Consider the following 23,800-nt stretch of genomic DNA (forward strand, 5'->3'; position numbering starts at 1 on the left):
GTTATTAACGGAACAAGACAAATTGAACAATGATGATAAATAACAATAAAGGCAAATGGAAGTGGAGCAAGACGTTATATCCGAGATTGATGTCATTATTACCAAATTTTTGAAAGTTTGTTTGAATGGTAAATTTGCGAGACTGACATATCATAATTGTCGTTACAGTCGATGTTATAAACGAAGTCCACTGTATTTGCAAGTTCTTTTTTTTTTCAATTAAAATTTCTGCATTCGACCATTCTAAAAGGTCATAGGATAAAACCACGTCATATGACGGAAACCTTTGTTGCAACCCATATTTCTTTTTTCTGGTCTATCTTTAAGTTTGGTAATAAAGTGGCGTTAATGACGGTCTGCAATTCCGCGAAGTTATTTACATAACAACACCTATAAAGAAGTCGCCTAGTAACGTTACTGGAAACACTGGACTCTTGACCAATGCTAAGGGATATTTGATATGATTTCATCGCCAAAGAAAAATTCACAACTGTAATTTCGCAGTCTGCACGATTTTCTTCGGCACGTTCTCATAACTAACACACAGTAGAAAACAAAACGACAATCAATATGATTGAGATGTGCGAATTGGGAATGGTAAAATATCTTCTTTTTGTGTTTAATTTTCTTTTTGCGGTAAGTGTAACTTATCCAAATATTTGTAATTTACTGTAGATATTCAAAAGTCTTGTGATTCACTCTTTCTCACTTGCTGAAAATAATCCTTACGAGTCAACAAGTAACATTCGGTCTTGGAACAGATTTCCAGAAAGATTTATTAAAATAATCTAACTGGTCAATTGAGCCAAGATTGGAAAGTAAATCTTTCCAGAAACAATTATAATTTGAAGACATTTTCTCGGACTGAGAAAAATGTTATAGCTTTTAAGATTAGTATTCTATTAGACAATTGATTATTTGAACTTTGGATCAAATTTAGAAGTCTTAATAAATTGTAAACTTCTCCAGCAAGAAGAAGTAATATCGCATTCATTTTTGCACTAGTTTTAATTAATTAAAACAATTTACTTTTACAGGTTTCTGGTTTAGGTTTGATTATAGCTGGATCAGTAATTCTTTCTGATGTCGGAGACTTCAGCCGTTTCATGGAGACCCGAATAATAGCAATGCCGATTCTACTGANCGAAATGACATTGGCCCAGTACATGACTTCAGCCGTTTCATGGAGACCCGAATAATAGCAATGCCGATTCTACTGATAATCGTAGGAATAATTGTATTTCTCGTAGCTGCACTAGGTTGCTTGGGAGCTATTAAAGAATCATACTACGCCTTGATGGCAGTAAGTACCTTATTTAAAGTCCGTGCACGTTCGTATTAATTGCAAGTCCAAGGTAATGCTAACACAATAAATACGAGACTTATTTTTGTGAAGTTATGTGACAAGTTAAAGAATATTAATTTTTTTTTGTAATATTTGCTTTTACTCGGTACTTGATGCATTTACAATTGTTTAATTTTTTATGTAGTTGTGACGTTCAAAATTGGTATAGTTAGGAATAAAACACGACAGACGATATAGGGAATATCGCAAATTTAGAAAAGAGATGTCACGTACGAATTGCAGCGGACACTAATAAGAAAAAGGAATAACGTTGTACCAATAGATGTGTAACAGAAAGAGATGCAGACAAGCAGTATTTGAGCATGTTACCAGCATCAGACTTTAAACAAAATTCAATATTCTTAGGAATTTAGGAAAATAAAGACGCTTGTGTAAAGATATAATTCCAACCAGGTAGTTATAAAGCCGACCGCGATCTTTTACGTAGCTAAAGCTCTAACCGCTGCACAGTTTACTATCCTTTTTCACTTTGTGTGTACTCAACATGAAGCATTTCCTAACTTAACAAGAGCCTGCTCAAAACTCAGCAAATGACTATTGTCCCAAGTGAAAACAAGGAAGAAGATACGTCTATTCTCACAGATAATCTATTGCGGACTATTCGTTCTAACTATATGCATATCTACTAATAAATTTTGGTATTATAATAAATCGAAGGGATTGACGAAGCTTTTAGTACTAACCATTAATAAATATTTACAATAATTTCTCCATCGGGGATAGAATAGCTTATACTACCTTCATTTTTCCTGTATCATGTTGCATTTTTCGTTAAAAAGGGTTAACTACAAAGAGGTCAAAATATAGTTTTTTAATTTAATCCTGGAGCATCTCCAGAGATAGTGACGGAAAATGCACGAAGACAATTTCTTTTTTAATCTAAACGTACACAAGAAAACTGTAACGGAAATCATAGGTTTAAACGTTTTTTGGAAAATTGTGGTTACTCGACGTATTACCAACAAATACTACGATCGGCTAGACGTTAACACAATGGAAGTCAGTAAGAAATAGGCGAGATAGGTTNTTCACGAGGAAAAAGCGTTTCAGTCCTTCAGGAAATATAAACATGTGAAAATTTTCCTTTTACATAGAATTGTTTATATAGATAATCAATGAAAATCTACACATCCATGCAGCGGTAGGTACATACTTAAATACATATAAATAAATAAAGTTGAAGAATGTACTAGTTTAAGTTCGTATGGTCAGGTGTTGAGGCACAAGCGACCCTAAAAAAATGTTTTTTGTCTGTGTGTCAGCCCTACCACGCCTGATTGTCTGTAGTCTGTACCAGCTAATCTTTGAAATGGCTGAACCGATTTTGGTAGGTCTTTACAGACACGAACAGAAAGCTTTTGGGAATGATCTAGGTTAATTAATTATTTTAATTGTTCATTGATTATAAGAATTGTAATGAGAACTGACACTGCCAGAAAAAATTCACGCGGGCAAAGTCTTTCATATAATTGCCTCATCAATCCGCCTTAGTTTTCGTGAGAGGTCATCAATAAGATTTTATATTGATTTGGATCAAATGATATAAAGTTTATATTTGACACCTTGACCTTTACGGATGATGAGGGCATCAAGAATAAACATTTATTTTGAATATTCCATCAAAGACTGTTCATTTAACGGCTAGGTTCAATTCGTATTTTGTGAAACGAAAATTACTTATTGATTAACTGTTAGGCCTATTCATTATTGTTCAAGTGAAGTTTTGATTTACAGCAGGAAAATGCATTTAGCAAAGTAATTGTGCCTACACTTCACAATAAAATTTCCTGGTATTAAACTTTGTGTACAAATATGGTTACTATGGCAGTTTCAAAATTGTGTTGTACGCATTTTAAGCCATTGAACTACCTCCCTCCATATACACACATGAGTATAACACACAATTCCGCAAAATAAAACCAACAGTGTTGCCATCAAGTTAAGGAATACTATACAGTAGGAAAATTAGTTTGCAAGGACACATTCTTGTATAGTCAATTAAAGGATTATTGATATAAAAGTACGACGCATGTAAGCTCTTTACATAAGTATTGTAGTTGTTCGTATTTGCGGTTGTTGACACTTCAACTCAAAAAGAATATACTACAAAATATCTCCAACCCCATCGCCAATCCACAACACTCAACTTTCTGGTATCAAATCTTCTTCAAGGACTACGACACCGCCAAAGTTTCCAGTCTTCTAAGTTCTTGTAACTAATTCTAAATTAAGTTTTACTCGTATTATAATAGTTGGGATGATCAAAATTGACCGTAATAAATTATGTGTGAGAATGGACGTATCTTCTTTCTTGTTTCTACTTGGGGTATAGCCATTTGCTGCATTTTGAACCCGCCCTTGTTAAGTTAGGAAATGCTTCAGGAGTACTACAGACAAAATGAAAACAGATAGTAGATAAATAGTAAGCGATGCAGTGGTTAGAGTTAGGGTCGGCTTTATAACTGCCTGGTTGGAATTATATCTTTACACAACCGTCTTTAGTTTTCTAACTTCCTGAGAATGTTAAACTTTCTTTAAAGTCTGATGGTGGCAACGTGCTCAAATTTTTCTTGCGTGTATCTCTTTCTGTTGCACATTAATTGGTGTAACGTTATTCCATTTTCTTTNTTTATTTTGACAGGTTTCTGGTTTAGGTTTGATTATAGCTGGATCAGTAATTCTTTCTGATGTCGGAGACTTCAGCCGTTTCATGGAGACCCGAATAATAGCAATGCCGATTCTACTGATAATCGTAGGAATAATTGTGTTTCTCGTAGCTGCACTAGGCTGCTTGGGAGCCATTAAAGAATCATACTACGCCTTGATGGCAGTAAGTACCTTATTTAAAGTCCGTGCACGTTCGTATTAATTGCAAGTCCAAGGTAATGCTAACCCAATAAATACGAGACTTATTTTTGTAAAATTACGTGACAAGTTAAAGAATATTAAATTTTTTTTGTAATATTTGCTTTTACTAGGTACTTGATGCATTTACAATTGTTTAATGTTTTATGTAGTTGTGACGTTCAAAATTGGTATAGTTAGGAATAAAACACGACAGACGATATAGGGAATATCGCAAATTTAGAAAAGAGGTGTTACGTAGGAATTGCAGCGGACACTAATAAAAAAAGGGATAACGTTATACCAATAGATGTGTAACAGAAAGAGATGTAGACAAGCAGTATTTGAGCATGTTACCAGCATCAGACTTTAAACAAAATTCAGTATTCTTAGGAATTTAGGAAAATAAAGACGCTTGTGTAAAGATATAATTCCAACCAGGTAGTTATAAAGCCGACCCTGATCTTTTACGTAGCTAATGCTCTAACCGCTGCACAATTTTCTATCCTTCTTCACTTTGTCTATACTCAACATGAAGCATTTCCTAACTTAACAAGAGCCTGTTCAAAACTCAGCAAATGACTATTGTTCCAATTGAAAACAAAGAAGAAGATACGTCTATTCTCACAGATAATCTATTGCGGACTTTGTCAATTTTGATCGTTCTAACTATATGCATATCTACTAATAAATTTTGGTATTGTAATAAATCGAAGGGATTGACGAAGCTTTTAGTACTAACCATTAATAAATATTTACAATAATTTCTCCATCGGGGATAGAATAGCTTATACTACCTTCATTTTTCCTGTATCATGTTGCATTTTTCGTTAAAAAGGGTTAACTACAAAGAGGTCAAAATATAGTTTTTTAATTTAATCCTGGAGCATCTCCAGAGATAGTGACGGAAAATGCAAGAAGACAATTACTTTCTTTAATCTAAACGTACACAAGAAAACTGTAACGGAAATCATAGGTTTAAACGTTTTTTGGAAAATTGTGGTTACTCGACGTATTACCAACAAATACTACGATCGGCTAGACGTTAACACACATAGGGTAAATAATTAGTGCTATTTCGGCTGTCCGATATACAAAGGAAAAGCTTATATTTTAAGTTGTAAGGGGATGTTGATATATTTTCAAAAGAAAAGTAGTAAACAAGGCCATTACGACAAAAATCAATAACCAACCCCTATACAATTTTGTCCTCATTCAAACACTATGTCCTCAGAAATGGCACACAATGGCCATGTGTTATAAATATCTTACGAAAATGTCACACTTGGATTAGCAAATTTTAACACTGGAATGTTGGAAAACATTACCAAAATAGATAAAATAAATATCTATCATTATCCAAAAAAGTATAGCGGATGCAAATGTAACAAACAAACCTTATATTATCTATCTTTAGCCAGTCTTCGCGTTTCTGGAACTTTAGAACATAATATTAGTCTATATCTCTACCTATTTGCGAATATTAATCTAATCTAGTTGTACCTCTGCCCCTCTCAACGCCTGTTTCTGCTTCTAATATGTCTTTTTCTTCTACCATAGAATATTGTTTAATAGAATAATTGCTTTTTTTTGTAAAATACAATGAGTATTTGTTCTTTTTCCAGTTTGCGCTTTGTCTTCTCATCATATTTGTGGTAGAATTAGCTGTCGGAATCGCTGCAGCAGTTTATAAAGGCGAATTTCAAGTTCTTTTAAAAGAAAATTTGAAAGAATCTTTAGACGTTTACTACGATAGTAAAGTAGATAGAATTGCTTGGGACAATATGCAAATAAATGTAAGTAAATCTACTATTAAGTATTAATTTAATTTTATTACAGCTAACTATAAATTTTTACTAGTAAATATTTCAAAAATTAAAATGTTTGAATTATTAATACAAAAAGACCAAATATTTGACCAATCTAGACCAACCTAAACTAAAGTTGATCGTAAACTACAAGTTTAAAGAAAAATTGTTTGACAATTAAAGTCACTCCTTTTACGTTTTAGCTGGAATGTTGTGGAGTAGATGGTCCTGAAGATTGGTCTGGAGGTAGACCTTTTAGTTGTTGTCACAGGACAAAGAAAGGAGCGCCACCACCGACAAATATGCATTGCAACAGTTCTGAGAGAGGTGACGAAATAGTGTACAGTGACGGGTGCTTTGATAAATTACAGGAAAAGGCGAATACCGGAGCTAAAACGTTAACCGGGGTTGGAATAGGAATCGCTTTTGTTGAGGTATCTTTTTATAAAAACGATAAATGTATAATCAGAGCAGTTCTTAATCGATGCGCAATAATTTTTTGGTGAAAACCTTTAATGTAATAATAGGAAAAAGCTTAAAAGACCTGCTTTATATAAGCATTTCCAAAAGCAATTAATCATAATTAATTAAAACGTGAATACATTAAGAAACATTTTCGTAGTAATATTTCATGCTTATGTTTAATGTAAAATATTTAGAAATTAGAATAATTTTTGTTTGACTTTACTTTCTACTTTCGTTCAAAATTTTTGCAATTTTTTGTTAGTTATTAAATCAAACTCTTTTGGTAATTACTTGCATAGCTGTACTAAGAATTAGCAAAATATTCTGGAGTGGTGCAGACGCCAAAGTTTCAAAAACAACAATACAATTATCAGAAATCATGTGGAAAAAATATATTGCTCTGGCCTAATAGGAGTTTTATTTTCAGATAATTGGAGTAATGCTGGCATGTTGGCTAGCTAATGCCATAAAAAAGCGGGACGAAATGAAATAGAAACGAAAAAATCTATTTAAAGATGAAAATTATATTTTTATGAATATTCAGTAGTAGGTATATAGCGTAGCTACCATAATAAACTGGATGAACACTTCCAAATGATAATTTTGCAGTTTTTCCAGTACAAAACTATATTTGTTCGGCGTTTCTTCGTCGTATGTATTTATCGCAATAATAAAGGAGATACAATTCTGTTAAGAATTTGTGTAATTATTTATGAAACTTAACTAAACACATAACCCAACCCAACCCAAAAATGGTTTATTTTTGAAAATTTGAAAAATTAATTGCCACTTTTTTTGTTGATCACAAATTTTAAGAAACAACACATTGAAGCAGAATACCAGTACAGTACAATTGAACACAACTGTTTTTTTTTAATTTTTCTTAAAAGACAGTCAAATTTGCTTATGCTATGTCAATTGCCGTTTAAATAACTGATTGTATTTTTGTGTAAACAATAGTTCAAATCCATATTAGATGTTTTCATAAAGGTCAAATGTCATGTTTAATACAAGGGAATAAGGGTTTGTTTGGGAAAAAGAAATCAATATGGAGTTTTATAGGAACATAGTTAGGTCATTAGAACGTTTTATAGCCACATAAAGGAAATGTATTCGTTTTATTAACTAACAGGAAACATACATTGTTCTACTAAATACAAATTAGTCTGAAGATACAAAAATATCTGCATATTCCACCGCAAAATTGATATAAAGCGATTTTGGTTGTAGGCAGGTACGTGACATTTTTTGTCCTTCAAGGATAAAATTATAATGCCTTAATTATAATACTAAAATTTATTTTTGGGGTCGTGTAATTGCATGAAAATGTATTTATTAGCAAAAAAAAAGAAAAATCATTCCAATGCAAATTTTTCCTTCGAAATAGGCGACCTGAGATAATTCCAGAAATTTCCATTTGATGGCTAGTTTTACCGCCAGGGGGCATTAGACACGTTTTTCGATTTGTTATTACGGCAATGTAGAAAGAAAATTGAAAGGGTCTAGTTTTTAAAAGTCAAAAAATTGGAAAAGATTTAAAACTTACATTGAGTTGCAACTGCTACCAATAAATTATACGGCTTGGCTTATACCATGCTTGGTCTTCTCCCTCATTTCCAAGGCACTGAAAAGAAAAATTTGTTACTACTGGGCATCTATTTATAAATTATTTAAATGCCTAATTATCAATAAGTAAGAAGAAATTCACGAGGAAAAAGCGTTTCAGTCCTTCAGGAAATATAAACATGTGAAAATTTTCCTTTTACATAGAATTGTTTATATAGATAATCAATGAAAATCTACACATCCATGCAGCGGTAGGTACATACTTAAATACATATAAATAAATAAAGTTGAAGAATGTACTAGTTTAAGTTCGTATGGTCAGGTGTTGAGGCACAAGCGACCCTAAAAAAATGTTTTTTGTCTGTGTGTCAGCCCTACCACGCCTGATTGTCTGTAGTCTGTACCAGCTAATCTTTGAAATGGCTGAACCGATTTTGGTAGGTCTTTACAGACACGAACAGAAAGCTTTTGGGAATGATCTAGGTTAATTAATTATTTTAATTGTTCATTGATTATAAGAATTGTAATGAGAACTGACACTGCCAGAAAAAATTCACGCGGGCAAAGTCTTTCATATAATTGCCTCATCAATCCGCCTTAGTTTTCGTGAGAGGTCATCAATAAGATTTTATATTGATTTGGACCAAATGATATAAAGTTTATATTTGACACCTTGACCTTTACGGATGATGAGGGCATCAAGAATAAACATTTATTTTGAATATTCTATCAAAGAGCGTTCAATTAACGGCTAGGTTCAATTCGTATTTTGTGAAACGAAAATTACTTATTGATTAACTGTTAGGCCTATTCATTATTGTTCAAGTGAAGTTTTGATTTACAGCAGGAAAATGCATTTAGCAAAGTAATTGTGCCTACACTTCACAATAAAATTTCCTGGTATTAAACTTTGTGTACAAATATGGTTACTATGGCAGTTTCAAAATTGTGTTGTACGCATTTTAAGCCATTGAACTACCTCCCTCCATATACACACATGAGTATAACACACAATTCCGCAAAATAAAACCAACAGTGTTGCCATCAAGTTAAGGAATACTACACAGTAGGTAAATTACTTGGCAAGGACACATTCTTGCATGGTCTATTAAAGGATTATTGATATAAAAGTACGGCACATATAAGCTATTTGCATAAGTAGTCTAGTTGTTCGTATTTGCGGTTATTTAAACTTCAACTCAAAAAGAATATACTACCAAATAGCTCCAACCCCATCGCCAATCCACAACACTCAACTTTCTGGTATCAAATCTTCTTCAAGGACTACGACACCGCCAAAGTTTCCAGTCTTCTAAGGTTTTGTAATAAATTCTAAGTTAAGTTTTTCTCGGATTATAGTTGGGATGAACAAAATTGGCAAAGTCCACAATAAATTATCTGAGAGAATGGACGTATCTTCTTTATTGGTTCCAGTTAGGGTATAGGCATTTGCTGCATCTTGAACCCGCCCTTGTTAAGTTAGGAAATGCTTCAGGAATACTACAGACAAAATGAAAAGAGATAGTTAGAGGTTGCTTAGGTATGCAAAAAGTTAGGGTCGGCTTTATAATTGCCTGATTGGAATTATATCTTTACACAACCGTCTTTAGTTTTCTAACTTCCTGAGAATGTTAAACTTTCTTTAAAGTCTGATGGTGGCAACGTGCTCAAATTTTTCTTGTGTGTATCTCTTTCTGTTGCACATTAATTGGTGTAACGTTATTCCATTTTCTTTATTAGTGTCCGCTGCAATTCCTACTTGACATCTCTTTTCTATGTTTACTGTATTCCCTATAATGTCTGCCACTCTAGTCTACTTAGTAAGTTGAAAAAAGAAAGTAAATGTGACAGTTTTATTGCGGATTATGCCAAATTTGAACGTACCAATTAAACCTATTCACCTATTTTTGAAAGCACAACCACTCCTGCTTTTAATAAAGGATTCACAATCAGAAAAAGTTCCTTTGTACTTAATGAACATAATTTTGTTTGAAGCTTCAATAAGACGAATAAACAATATTGAATATTGAGTGATTTTCATAATTGTATATTTGTTTTCATCATTGTTACGTTGAATCATCCCCGTTGCGTTTCAAAAATATTTCCTTCATGGTTTGGCAACTGAGCTAAACATCGACCAATCTGAAGCAGTCAGAACTTTACGATTTTCTAGCGCGAAGGAATCCAAAGAGGGAGAGTTTAATACAATTCGTTTCGGTCAGAGTTGGCGTTAGTTGAAAGATTGCGTGCGTGCGTAAAATAATCCTATTAACGGGCATCATGGAGACCTGTGGCATGAGTTTTATCAAATATCTTTTATTCTTCTTCAATCTCATTTTCGCGGTGAGTTTATATCCATAATAAAATCTTAATTGAAGTTTATTACGTATTGGTATTTGAGAGATTTCATAATGATCCTTCTCTTTCGTCGTTAGATATCCGGAATTGGTATTATAGTAGCAGGAGCAGTTGTCCTTGCGGATGTGGGGGAGTTTAGTCATTTTATGGAAAATCGAATATTGGCGCCACCAGTTGTTTTGATTGTAGTCGGAGCAATCATATTTATTATTGCCTTTTTGGGATGCTTTGGAGCCATCAGGGAATCGTATTACATGTTGATGGCGGTAAGACGCACTAACGATTCATCTTTTGAAACTTAACATTTCCTTAAAAATACATTTTCAAAATGAAATAGTTCTTTGGTTCATTATAAAATACGTAGTTACTAGAAGAATTACAATTTTTTGTCGTCTTAAACGATGCCAATGATAACTTTTACTTGATCCTTTTTATCAAAAAGTTATTTAAAAGTCGCAACATAAAACAACAACAAGAATTGGTGGAAATAATACCATCTAAAATGTTAAACCTAATTATGTTATGAAAATAAATGTACACAGAAAACAATCAAAATCGTTAACGACATGGTTGTTAACCGTCTTATTGTTATTTAAAACTTTTTAGGCTAAAGATACTCATTTACATTTCAATACACAAACTAATTTTCTTTTATAAAATTATTTGTTACGAAGACAAATACGTTAGCTAAACAATTAAATAATACATCTTTTGTTTTTAATTTTTGCAATTAAGGTTCGAAATATTTTCAACGGTTTACTTTAACATCTTTGATAATTAAAAGAACACACGGAGTAAATGAAAAACGAAAATTTACCTAAATATTAAAGTGATATATACAGTTTATCCCACTAGCCCGTTGTTTCGTAAGCGAAAACAATAAAAATTACAATTTGAACCCGAATTTTTAAAAATAAAATCCCAGCAGAAATAAATTTACTANCTTGAAATAATTTTTAAAGAAACATGTCAAAATTGAGATCATTGCAAGTTACCTAATAAATTACAATTGAAAATTGTAATTTTTGCGTTGTCATAAAAATTTCAATATTAGAACAAAATAAAAAATTAAAAGTGAAAATTAAGGAAACGTTAACTGTTTTCTTGGCTCTGATAAAGAATAATCTATTCATAATAAATTTATTTGTCTGTCGTTCGTGAGTAACTTTTCATTTTGGATTGGTCAAATAAATTAAACAGTTTAGGACCGACATGTATAATTACCTAATAATTTCGTATGATCGATTGAAAAAAGTAAAAATTGACGACCCTTAGTATTACTGAATATAAAGTATCGAAGAATAAAAAATTAAACTCATAAATAAAATTTTGTGTTCTACTTTGCAAGTACTTTCATTTTCAATTGTTTTAAAGAAATAGTCCAGTAATAATTCATAAAGTAACAGTTCTACTTTATTAATATTTCCTTTTTCAATTAATCATAAGTAGATGTCTTTTATTGTAATAATCCGAATACACTGTCCACAAATACGATCCTTGCTGTAATAAAGCGACAGAATAGTTTTAACTACATTACGCAGTGTGATAATAAAACTTCATGACAAAATAAATCTGATGATGTTATTATTATTTTAACCCATTGCCCTTTAAAATGTAGACTAGCAATTTTCCAGTTACTGCAAGACTTACATTTACTTTTATTATTATCGCTGTCGACGATCAACTACAGTGAGATCGTAGATATTAATAATGAACGAAATGACATTGGCCCAGTACATGTAGGACCAATTTACATGCTTTTACAATAAAAAAGATGACTAACATTAATCTTTTCATTTATTTTATAGTTTGCTGTGTGTCTCTTGATCGTTTTTATCATAGAATTAGCCGTTGGTATTGCTGCTGCTGTTTACAAGCAAGATTTCGAAATGGCATTGAAGGAAAACCTCAAAAACTCTATGAAAAACTATAACAGCGATTCAGAACGCCTTGCATGGGATAATGCACAAAAGAAGGTACATAAAATCATTATTCCTGATTTTATTTATTCTGATTCACTTTCCATTACACTCTTACTTATTTCTATTCAATTGGTTGATAAGAAGCATTTAGTTATTAGGTGTTGTGCACATTTGTAGCTGTTAAGGCATCTGTTGTCCTGTATACCAACTAGTGATGATATAACATAGAATAGGTGGTGATTATTAATTAACGAAGTGGTTGTTGTGTAAAAAAGTAATATACTTAACAACGGTTCCTCCCGTTAATAAATGAATGAAAATTTATGTGAATGGAATGTCAGGCCAAATAATAATAATACGCAAATTGCGTGTCCTTTACATAAAATTTGTATGTAAGCAAAGGTTGTATTGTAAATGGGGCAAGGAAAGTATCGATAATTTATTGTCAGGTATGCACCAGTATTAGCATTATCAGTATTAAAATAAATAAAAGTGAAACAAAAATACTAGTATGTTAGGGAAGAATAACTAAGAAAAGAGCGAATGTAAAAATAGGAGACGAAATATTAGAAAAAGTGGCTGATTTTAAGTATCTAGCAAGTCAAATATGTCAGGACGGAAGGAGTAATAGGGATATAAAGCAGGGTCAAGTCACCTTCAATAAAAAGGAGTCACTTCTAAGTATGCTCGCGAACGATTNTGAAACAAAAATACTAGTATGTTAGGGAAGAATAACTAAGAAAAGAGCGAATGTAAAAATAGGAGACGAAATATTAGAAAAAGTGGCTGATTTTAGGTATCTAGCAAGTCAAATATGTCAGGACGGAAGGAGTAATAGGGATATAAAGCAGGGTCAAGTCACCTTCAATAAAAAGGAGTCACTTCTAAGTATGCTCGCGAACGATTAATTTAGAAATTCGAAAAAGATTGTTAAAGGTGTATGTTTGGAGCACGGCGCTGTACGGGTGCGAAACATGAACGGTGGGCGCCGCAGAAAAAGAAAAGGTTAGAAACGCTCGAAATGTGGTGTTTCCGGCGAATGATGATGATACCGTGGATAGAAAAGGACAGAAATAAAGAGGTATTAGATAAAATAAGAGAACAGAGGACTCTATGGATGTCAATAAAAAATAGGCGAGATAGGTTGGTAGGACACCTTTTCAAGCATGAAGATCTAGTCAAAGACATACTACAGACAAAAACAGGAGTTAAGAGAAGTAGAGGTAGACCTAGATTAGATTACTGTTCCCAAATTGTTAAGGATGTAGGATGTTCTAGTTTTAGGGAAATGCGAATATTAGCTCAGGATAGGAAGGAGTGTATGTGCATGTTCAACAAGTCTTAGGACTGGCGACCTTATCAATATGATGAACATCTTTTAAATTTAAATACTTTCGAAGGTTTGGTTTTCTGGTTTACATGTAAGAGGCTACTTCTGAAATTATTCATCCGATTTTTAAAATCAGTATTTATAATAGGCCTTCAGGGCAGACATAGGCTGCAGCTTTAATAATGTAAATTATTTTGAATTTCAAATTCTCGTAATCACAAGATTTAGAGTCTCCGACACAACATTTTTAAGTAATAATTTTTCGGAATAGGTATGTTTAAATGAAAATCTCTTCCGTTCAAGCTTTCATGTTGCGGTGTGGAAGGACCCAGAGACTGGCAAAGTGGAATTCCAGCAAGTTGTTGCTATGCAGAACAAAAGGGAAACGAGGAACCAAATAATTCATGCGCTAGTTATCAAAAAGGAGTGAACTATCTCAGTACCGAAGGATGTTACGAGAAATTGGTAACTAAGGCAAGGTCGAGGGCAACCCTGCTGGTGGGAGTCGGCATTGGTATCGCATTTATACAAGTACGTAATAAAATAACTAATTTTCTTAATTCTTCCCATATTATCCTGAGTAGTATTATAAATGTGAGCTTGTTTGTTTGCAATCACTTTACGCCTTACGTACTCAACCTATCATTATCAAATTTGCACATTATCAGGGTACAGAAAAGGAGGTTGGGTACTTTTTATACAAAAAAAATTACTGTTCCCGAGGGATCGAAAAAATTAGCTTTATGTGATCCACGGTGATGTTTGACAGGTATTTAGGACACGAACGTGAGCGAAGCCGCGGGTAAAACCTATCATAAAATTTTTGTAGACACATTGTCGGGGATACAGAAAAGGACATAGGGTCCCTTGTATCTAGAAGAAAGACTGCTTCTTAAGGATACAGAAATTAGTTTTATGTGGTAGTCGATGATTTTTGACAAGTATTTCGGACACCAAGGCTAGCGAAGCCGCAAGTAAAACCTATCATGAAATTTTGTTCATATATTGTTGGGGGTACAGAAAAGGACATACGGTACCTTGTATGTAGAAAAAAAGACTGTTCCTGTTTTTAACGTACCTGTAATTTAATACGAGAAACTCACAGTTACTAACACAATTGACGAAAAACCGCTGTAGATCGTTACATATTGTCTGATTATATTTTAATTAGGTATCTAATAAACGGTTTATGTTAGTTGAGTTTATTATTTTTGTCAAATGATAATTAAACATTGTGTTTTAGGTGATTGGGATAGTCCTGGCGTGTTGGTTGGCGACGGTTGTAAGACGCGAAGAAACGAAAGGCGCATAAATAAAAATGTTGTACAAATTATATAACGTTACGTGATTCGTTCTCATATAATTTATAACTATTAAGCTGTTCTAAATTGTATGTATATGTGTTTTGCTTTGAGTAAATTGTTAAGGCTTATAAATAGATGTGTGAATTTTAATGGACGGTGGCACCTCTGCATTTATTCATTGTACTTTTTTACTTCAGTGTCATATGCATGAAAAAAATAATGTTTGTTATAGATATTTTACATAAATTTTGACTTGTTTGTGTTACATTATATGATGTGTGTTTTAATAAAATGATAAAAATGAACTTTTTAGTCTTATTAATAGTAACATTAATGTAACACAATGGCGGCTGGCGTAGTAGGCCACAGGAAAACGTCCCCATTTGTTTAATTTCTTGTTACAAATTTCTAAAAACTACTACAAAGATTTCAATACATAGGTAAACACTTGAGGAAAACTCAGATATTTAGAAGAATATTTCAAATCTATAAAATTGTTTCATATATTTATAGCAATCAACATTATAAAATGTGCATACATGTATATGAAACAGTAACTTATTTGAAAACACCCTGTACAGTACGAAAGGAAACCATCATGGAAATGCAACGGTTACTATTGGTTACCAGGACGAAAAAAGTGGGGATGATGATAAGTAAACATAAACATCGATGACATTTTGGTTAGGAATTGCTATAGTTATTCCTTAATAACAATTCATAATTTATTTAAACAATACATTATAAACCAATAGAAATTTATATCGCTAAATAATTGTGACTTGTAGTGTATGAATAGTGCTTTATAAAATCCAAACATCACGCACTCCTAGTAAAGATAAAATGAAATATAATTTGAATTAATCCAACAGATAACAAAAATGATAGTTCTAATTGCATCATATTCATAATATAAAAAGTGTTTATATTACATAAATGATTAGCCTTTATTTAAAATTGCTATAATTATTCACTTGGAAGAACTTACAAAAGTTGTCCAAATAAAAAAAACAAAATGAGTTTTAAAAAAATGATTGGTGTTCTAAAGATTGGTCCGATTCAAAGAAATTTTAATAAAGCCTTTGGAAAATACCTTTTAGCAACTAATACGATATCATGTGGTGTATTGATGCTTGGTGGAGACATAATTCAACAAGAAATAGAATATAGGCAAGGTAAACTAAAGAAGAGATACAACTGGTTAAGAGTAGGTAACTGTTGAATCACATCATAAATTTAACATGAACTTCTTTATGAAACAATTATTTTTAGGGCAGATGTTTATAGTAGGGCTGTCACAAGGTCCACTGCATCATTACTTTTATGGTTGGATGGATAAAATTTTACCAAGACGAAATTTACAATCTGTTATTAGCAAAATTTGTTTAGATCAAATTATAATGTCTCCAGTTTGTATAGTAGAATTCTTTTACTGCCTTGGATATCTAGAACTTAAATCAACCAAAGAATGTACTAAAGAATTGAAAGATAAATTTATTGAAGTGTATACAGTAAGTATTTTTTCCATTAACTGAATATTATGTTTTTCTAATTATAATATTTTCTTTTAGATGGATTGGTGTGTTTGGCCTCCTACACAATTTATTAATTTTTTGTATGTGCCAGTTAAATATCAGGTTCTTTATATTAATGGAGTAACAACATTGTATAATGTATTTCTTTCATACATTAAGCATAGAGAAATGGTCTCAACTGAACTTACAGCACAAAAACATCAATCTAGGGAAATTTCTTCATCTGTCTCCACATGAAGATTTTAAATTGAATTGCTATTGCTTTGTAGTTGTTTTAATGAATTGTGATATAATTAATGCAGTAGTTGACATTTTATATTATTATTTTATTTGATTTTAATTAGGATTGATTCCTAAATAAACGTTTAAATGTGTTGAAACCGTCTGAAGTTTTTATTAACCATTACAATTACAATACAATCACAATTAAATGGAAAAGATATTAAATTGTGAAAAGTGAACCTCNATGGTCTTAATTCATTCAACCGAATATGATTTTAACTGAACTTTCAGTAATAACTTTGAGAAAATGTTACTATGTTCAGTTCTCAGTTGCTTAAGATTCTTAAATAAAAATAAAAACGAATTAGAGCTTACAGTTATAAAGATTCATTTACTATTTCTGAAGCAATAAAAAGCCTTCAACTTTATCTGATTGATACGGACAATGGCTCTGCAATGTAAAATATGAATTGACAGAATATATACTGTGCTAAAACGGTATTTATTGCTGTAGACAATTTTGGCAATTTTCCAAATTCTTTTTTTTACTGTGATGAGTAACGAAAATTCTCAAGTTTAAACTTAAAAATTATCAACAGTCAAATGTTTTCAATATTATTATTTAATAAATATTTGCTTATTTATCAAAACCTGTAAGTTCTCTAAGGTCTCTGATCATATAATTTGCGAATCTTCATATCGTCGACCTACTTCTTAAGCGAGATATATTGGATACATTATTCGTCCTGTGTGGGTACAGAACGAGTAAAATAGAGTTAAATAAAAAGAAATTGCTTCTGTACATTCTCTTTATGTTCCAAGGTGACATGGGCATCGCACCTAACCCTGACACATTATTTCCTTTTTACTGATATAGGATTTTTCCGTAGTTAATGTTGGAAAAATTTATTTATTTTTGGTAAAGTTGCAAATCAAACGTTTTGAAAGTTTTTGCGAAAGGTAAATAGACATTCGTCAACATGCACAAACATTTACTCGCAATATACTCAAATTGAGCTCGCCGCTTGCAAGGACTCATATGGGATTCCTGCAAACGTATTGAGAAGAGACAATTGCTATTAATATTACCTATTTACCTATTGTTAAAATGCTAAAAGCAAATAAATGTATATGCTAACACGAAACTTAAAATATAAGTGTTGCATTGATTTAGGCTGTTTCCCCACAAGAAGAAGGTGTCTACACATGCGTTTCGAAAGGAGTACGAAATAGTAACAGCTTCAACATTCGAACTGTAAGAATGATAGTCAAAGAAGACTGGGAAGAAGTTTACGAAAATGATCCAAATGTAAGTCTTGTGTTTTAAAACTTATGAGAAATAATAATTATGTGAAATGTACGTAGAATCCCTTGGTGCCATCGATCTTCTAATGCGTTGGCAAATAGGCATTATTTTTGCGAAAATATCCAAAATAATCTAAACATAAAAAGCGCTCGTGAAATTACTAAGGGATGAAATGTGTCAACAATGCTTTGAATAGCGATAATTATGTAAAAAGGTGCGTATAATGTTTTGGTGTCAACGGTTTTAGGGTCAAGTAGCTACTGTTAGGTAATTAATTTTGCTAAAATATATAAAATCATTTAAGCACAAGAAAGCTCTCATGAAATTATTGGGAGATGCTAAGCAGTACTATGCTTTCAGTGCTGAAACTATATATTAAAAAATGATTAATAACCATTCAAAGATAAATCCCAGTTAACGTTTAGGTAGAAATTACATTTCTCAAAGGAAATGTGATAGGAGTAAGAATTTAAGTGGGTATGAAAGTTAGTAGGTATAGGGACGGGAATTACATCACAGTGTGTTCTCAACTAGGAAGACATTTCTCTTCTTCCAAAACGCTATTTATCACGGATAAAACTGGTTTCCAATTTGCGAGCAATGATCGGAGCAACAATTGTATAGTGAATTGATCCGAAAATATGTGTGTTATAGATAAAATTGAACTGTCTGTCTACAATATTTAAAGAGCTGCCATTTTTAAACTCTCACGGTTTTTTGTTTGTTATTACGGCACAAATGGCTCTTAAAAAATTTTGTCTCTCTCTGTCTACATGGGTTAATCTTCGAAACGACTGAACCAATTGCGATGGGGCTTTACAAACATGATGGATGTCAGGCCTGTGAATCTGAACTACTTTCGAAAATTTTTACAAATTACAACAGTTGTATTTTCTTGTAACACATTGAAATTCGTAGTGGTTATCATTAAATATTAATTTGAAAATTCATTCTCATTTTTTATCCACTAAAAGTGATCCATGCCGATGAAATCGGGGGTAATAGTTAATTGAAAATAAGAGTAAATGTACCGTTAAATTGTAATTTACGATTGGTATTAAAAGAGTTATTGGTACAAGTGTTTAACCCTCTGAGACATTTTACCCCCGGACATGAATATATATGTTATATGAAATTGAAGTGGGAAATCTTACCCCCGATTATGTATTTACAATCTTGTCTCACTTTTACACTCGTATACATGCTGAATATGTGCAAAAGTTTGTAGACATTTTTTTAAATTGTTGATTTGTGGAAACACTTTTAATTAAAAACTTTGTTTTTATTAATAAATCACAATATGAAACTTCATCTTTCACACATTTGTGATTCCATCTCCTATCGTGTTATTTGGTTGGATACAATTCACCATTGTGTTTCTACATACTTTTTATCTATAGGAACATTTCCAGCCATTCATTTACAAAGTAACCAGAAAATTCTTCCAATTTTATAACTGTAGAGCATCTCCCACTATAATAAGCCTTTATCTAAAAGATCTTCCGAACTTCCGAATTCTTTCGTTTTCAGTTAACTCTAGCTGTTGCATTTTTGGCCATAAACACTAATTAAAGTGGTAGTTGCAGCCACTTATTACACATATACATATATTAATAGTGTCTGGGGTGTAAAGGGTCCTCTGGTAACGTTTGAGAACCACCAAAACTTGTTAAAATGCTGGTTTAAACTTAAAACTAACTTATGCCACAAAACTGTACAGTATAATTTAAGGAGTTAGAAAAATATACATAAAAAAAACAAGATTTCTTGTTAACAATTTGAAATATCAAAGGATACAAAACTACTCAAATTATAATTTAGATAAAATGTTCATTATGTGCTTCCTCTCTGTATCGCGGAAGAATTTAAAATTATCTAGTGTTCAAAATGAAAATGTAATACATCCAATTCTATATAAGTGTTATTAAAACGTAAAACTTGCTATTTGTTTCATTTTACGAGATATGTCTAAATCATTCTTTTATCAAATTTATAAGGGTAGAAGAACAATGTTAAACATAAAGGAAGTTATTTTGACATGCTGACAACAACGGGTAAGATGCGGCAAACTTTTTAATTAGCATCTTTGCTGTGGTGGACAATTTAAGTACCTAATGGCGTGCTGATGAGTGCTAATAAGTTCGCAACTGGCATTTCAATAATGAGCTTATATACTTTGATAAAGAGTATTTGTTTAGAGGTAATTATTCGGTGTCGAACGACAAATTTTCGTTAAATGAGTTGCCTAAGTTAAGTGAATGATAAGGCCATTGAAGTCGAGCATGGTTACTGTTATCAAACGCGATTTATCTGATTCTAGGACGGAAATATGCAATAAAAAACGTACTTGGAGGACGAATAAACTTGCGTCGCTGTTCGGTTATGCCGACCGACCTTCCAACAACGTTATTGCTAATGTAAGTTAATTCAGTTACCTNGAATCTCATAGTGCCAACAGTTTTACAGTGCGGTGTCATGTAGGTAACTTTTGGTATTATTTCTACTGAACTTTATAAAATAACTTAAACATAAAAGAGCGCTCGTGAAATTACTGGAAGATGGAAGGTACTAACTTAGCTTTGAATACTGATGATAAAGTAAAAAGGTACATAGAATTTCATGGTACCAAAGGTTTTCGTGTGCGGTGTCATGTAAGTAACTTTTGGCATTATTTTTACTAACATATATAAAATAACTTAAACATAAAAGAGCGCTCGTGAAATTACTGGAAGATGGAAGGTACTAACTTAGCTTTGAATACTGATGATAATGTAAAAAGGTACGTAGAATTTCATGGTACCAATGGTTTTCGTGTGCGGTGTCATGTAAGTAACTTTTGGCATTATTTTTACTAAAATATATAAAATAACCTGAACGTAAAAGAGCGCTCGTGACATTACTGGAAGATGGAAGGTACTAACTTAGCTTTGAATACTGATGATAATGTAAAAAGGTACGTAGAATTTCATGGTACCAATGGTTTTCGTGTGCGGTGTCATGTAAGTAACTTTTGGCATTATTTTTACTAAAATATATAAAATAACCTGAACGTAAAAGAGCGCTCGTGACATTACTGGAAGATGGAAGGTACTAACTTAGCTTTGAATACTGAGTTAGTTGAAAGATTGCGTGCGTGCGTAAAATAATCCTATTAACGGGCATCATGGAGACCTGTGGCATGAGTTTTATCAAATATCTTTTATTCTTCTTCAATCTCATTTTCGCGGTGAGTTTATATCCATAATAAAATCTTAATTGAAGTTTATTACGTATTGGTATTTGAGAGATTTCATAATGATCCTTCTCTTTCGTCGTTAGATATCCGGAATTGGTATTATAGTAGCAGGAGCAGTTGTCCTTGCGGATGTGGGGGAGTTTAGTCATTTTATGGAAAATCGAATATTGGCGCCACCAGTTGTTTTGATTGTAGTCGGAGCAATCATATTTATTATTGCCTTTTTGGGATGCTTTGGAGCCATCAGGGAATCGTATTACATGTTGATGGCGGTAAGACGCACTAACGATTCATCTTTTGAAACTTAACATTTCCTTAGAAATATATTTTTAAAATGAAGTAGTTCTTTGGTTCNAAAAATTTCGGCAGTATGCGTATAATGTTTTGGTGTCAACGGTTTTAGGGTCAAGTAGCTACTGTTAGGTAATTAATTTTGCTAAAATATATAAAATCATTTAAGCACAAGAAAGCTCTCATGAAATTATTGGGAGATGCTAAGCAGTACTATGCTTTGAGTGCTGAAACTATATATTAAAAAATGATTAATAACCATTCAAAGATAAATCCCAGTTAACGTTTAGGTAGAAATTACATTTCTCAAAGGAAATGTGATAGGAGTAAGAATTTAAGTGGGTATGAAAGTTAGTAGGTATAGGGACGGGAATTACATCACAGTGTGTTCTCAACTAGGAAGACATTTCTCTTCTTCCAAAACGCTATTTATCACGGATAAAACTGGTTTCCAATTTGCGAGCAATGATCGGAGCAACAATTGTATAGTGAATTGATCCGAAAATATGTGTGTTATAGATAAAATTGAACTGTCTGTCTACAATATTTAAAGAGCTGCCATTTTTAAACTCTCACGGTTTTTTGTTTGTTATTACGGCACAAATGGCTCTTAAAAAATTTTGTCTCTCTCTGTCTACATGGGTTAATCTTCGAAACGACTGAACCAATTGCGATGGGGCTTTACAAACATGATGGATGTCAGGCCTGTGAATCTGAACTACTTTCGAAAATTTTTACAAATTACAACAGTTGTATTTTCTTGTAACACATTGAAATTCGTAGTGGTTATCATTAAATATTAATTTGAAAATTCATTCTCATTTTTTATCCACTAAAAGTGATCCATGCCGATGAAATCGGGGGTAATAGTTAATTGAAAATAAGAGTAAATGTACCGTTAAATTGTAATTTACGATTGGTATTAAAAGAGTTATTGGTACAAGTGTTTAACCCTCTGAGACATTTTACCCCCGGACATGAATATATATGTTATATGAAATTGAAGTGGGAAATCTTACCCCCGATTATGTATTTACAATCTTGTCTCACTTTTACACTCGTATACATGCTGAATATGTGCAAAAGTTTGTAGACATTTTTTTAAATTGTTGATTTGTGGAAACACTTTTAATTAAAAACTTTGTTTTTATTAATAAATCACAATATGAAACTTCATCTTTCACACATTTGTGATTCCATCTCCTATCGTGTTATTTGGTTGGATACAATTCACCATTGTGTTTCTACATACTTTTTATCTATAGGAACATTTCCAGCCATTCATTTACAAAGTAACCAGAAAATTCTTCCAATTTTATAACTGCAGAGCATCTCCCACTATAATAAGCCTTTATCTAAAAGATCTTCCGAACTTCCGAATTCTTTCGTTTTCAGTTAACTCTAGCTGTTGCGATTTTGGCCATAAACACTAATTAAAGTGGTAGTTGCAGCCACTTATTACACATATACATATATTAATAGTGTCTGGGGTGTAAAGGGTCCTCTGGTAACGTTTGAGAACCACCAAAACTTGTTAAAATGCTGGTTTAAACTTAAAACTAACTTATGCCACAAAACTGTACAGTATAATTTAAGGAGTTAGAAAAATATACATAAAAAAAACAAGATTTCTTGTTAACAATTTGAAATATCAAAGGATACAAAACTACTCAAATTATAATTTAGATAAAATGTTCATTATGTGCTTCCTCTCTGTATCGCGGAAGAATTTAAAATTATCTAGTGTTCAAAATGAAAATGTAATACATCCAATTCTATATAAGTGTTATTAAAACGTAAAACTTGCTATTTGTTTCATTTTACGAGATATGTCTAAATCATTCTTTTATCAAATTTATAAGGGTAGAAGAACAATGTTAAACATAAAGGAAGTTATTTTGACATGCTGACAACAACGGGTAAGATGCGGCAAACTTTTTAATTAGCATCTTTGCTGTGGTGGACAATTTAAGTACCTAATGGCGTGCTGATGAGTGCTAATAAGTTCGCAACTGGCATTTCAATAATGAGCTTATATACTTTGATAAAGAGTATTTGTTTAGAGGTAATTATTCGGTGTCGAACGACAAATTTTCGTTAAATGAGTTGCCTAAGTTAAGTGAATGATAAGGCCATTGAAGTCGAGCATGGTTACTGTTATCAAACGCGATTTATCTGATTCTAGGACGGAAATATGCAATAAAAAACGTACTTGGAGGACGAATAAACTTGCGTCGGTGTTCGGTTA

At 32.2% G+C, this 23,800-nt stretch overlaps 3 protein-coding genes across 3 annotated transcripts; all 3 read left to right on the forward strand.

The window, feature by feature from the left end:
- The first annotated feature begins 439 nt into the window (after positions 1-439).
- LOC108744343 (leukocyte surface antigen CD53) lies at positions 440-7,180 on the forward strand. The gene is made up of 5 exons (XM_025976292.1): positions 440-636; positions 4,008-4,196; positions 5,836-6,006; positions 6,222-6,452; positions 6,911-7,180. Exons 1-5 carry the CDS (start codon positions 571-573, stop codon positions 6,974-6,976), a joined length of 723 nt encoding a protein of 240 aa, XP_025832077.1. The 5' UTR covers positions 440-570; the 3' UTR covers positions 6,977-7,180.
- A 3,055-nt stretch (positions 7,181-10,235) lies between these two features.
- On the forward strand, positions 10,236-15,268 carry LOC108744375 (CD63 antigen). Its single transcript, XM_018480103.1, has 5 exons — positions 10,236-10,392; positions 10,485-10,673; positions 12,216-12,383; positions 13,963-14,190; positions 14,903-15,268. The coding sequence occupies exons 1-5, from the start codon at positions 10,330-10,332 to the stop codon at positions 14,969-14,971; spliced, it is 717 nt and encodes a 238-aa protein (XP_018335605.1). The 5' UTR covers positions 10,236-10,329; the 3' UTR covers positions 14,972-15,268.
- A 348-nt stretch (positions 15,269-15,616) lies between these two features.
- Positions 15,617-16,878, forward strand: LOC108744376 (mpv17-like protein 2). Its single transcript, XM_018480104.2, has 3 exons — positions 15,617-16,174; positions 16,236-16,474; positions 16,535-16,878. Exons 1-3 carry the CDS (start codon positions 15,979-15,981, stop codon positions 16,733-16,735), a joined length of 636 nt encoding a protein of 211 aa, XP_018335606.1. The 5' UTR covers positions 15,617-15,978; the 3' UTR covers positions 16,736-16,878.
- The last annotated feature ends 6,922 nt before the right edge of the window (positions 16,879-23,800 follow it).

The sequence above is a fragment of the Agrilus planipennis genome, unplaced genomic scaffold (assembly GCF_000699045.2).
Source record: "Agrilus planipennis isolate EAB-ADULT unplaced genomic scaffold, Apla_2.0 scaffold17, whole genome shotgun sequence".
In the NCBI taxonomy this organism is placed as follows: domain Eukaryota; kingdom Metazoa; phylum Arthropoda; class Insecta; order Coleoptera; family Buprestidae; genus Agrilus; species Agrilus planipennis.

Bases quoted from the DNA above. Each gene is read 5' to 3' on its own strand.
- LOC108744343 (XM_025976292.1), top strand. From the start codon at position 571: ATGATTGAGATGTGCGAATTGGGAATGGTAAAATATCTTCTTTTTGTG. The intron at 637-4,007 runs GTAAGTGTAACT...TTATTTTGACAG, and splicing joins TGTTTAATTTTCTTTTTGCG to GTTTCTGGTTTAGGTTTGAT. The intron at 6,453-6,910 runs GTATCTTTTTAT...TTTTATTTTCAG, and splicing joins TAGGAATCGCTTTTGTTGAG to ATAATTGGAGTAATGCTGGC.
- LOC108744375 (XM_018480103.1), top strand. From the start codon at position 10,330: ATGGAGACCTGTGGCATGAGTTTTATCAAATATCTTTTATTCTTCTTC. The intron at 10,393-10,484 runs GTGAGTTTATAT...TTTCGTCGTTAG, and splicing joins TCTTCAATCTCATTTTCGCG to ATATCCGGAATTGGTATTAT. The intron at 12,384-13,962 runs GTACATAAAATC...CTTCCGTTCAAG, and splicing joins GGGATAATGCACAAAAGAAG to CTTTCATGTTGCGGTGTGGA.
- LOC108744376 (XM_018480104.2), top strand. From the start codon at position 15,979: ATGAGTTTTAAAAAAATGATTGGTGTTCTAAAGATTGGTCCGATTCAA. The intron at 16,175-16,235 runs GTAACTGTTGAA...AATTATTTTTAG, and splicing joins ATACAACTGGTTAAGAGTAG to GGCAGATGTTTATAGTAGGG. The intron at 16,475-16,534 runs GTAAGTATTTTT...ATTTTCTTTTAG, and splicing joins AATTTATTGAAGTGTATACA to ATGGATTGGTGTGTTTGGCC.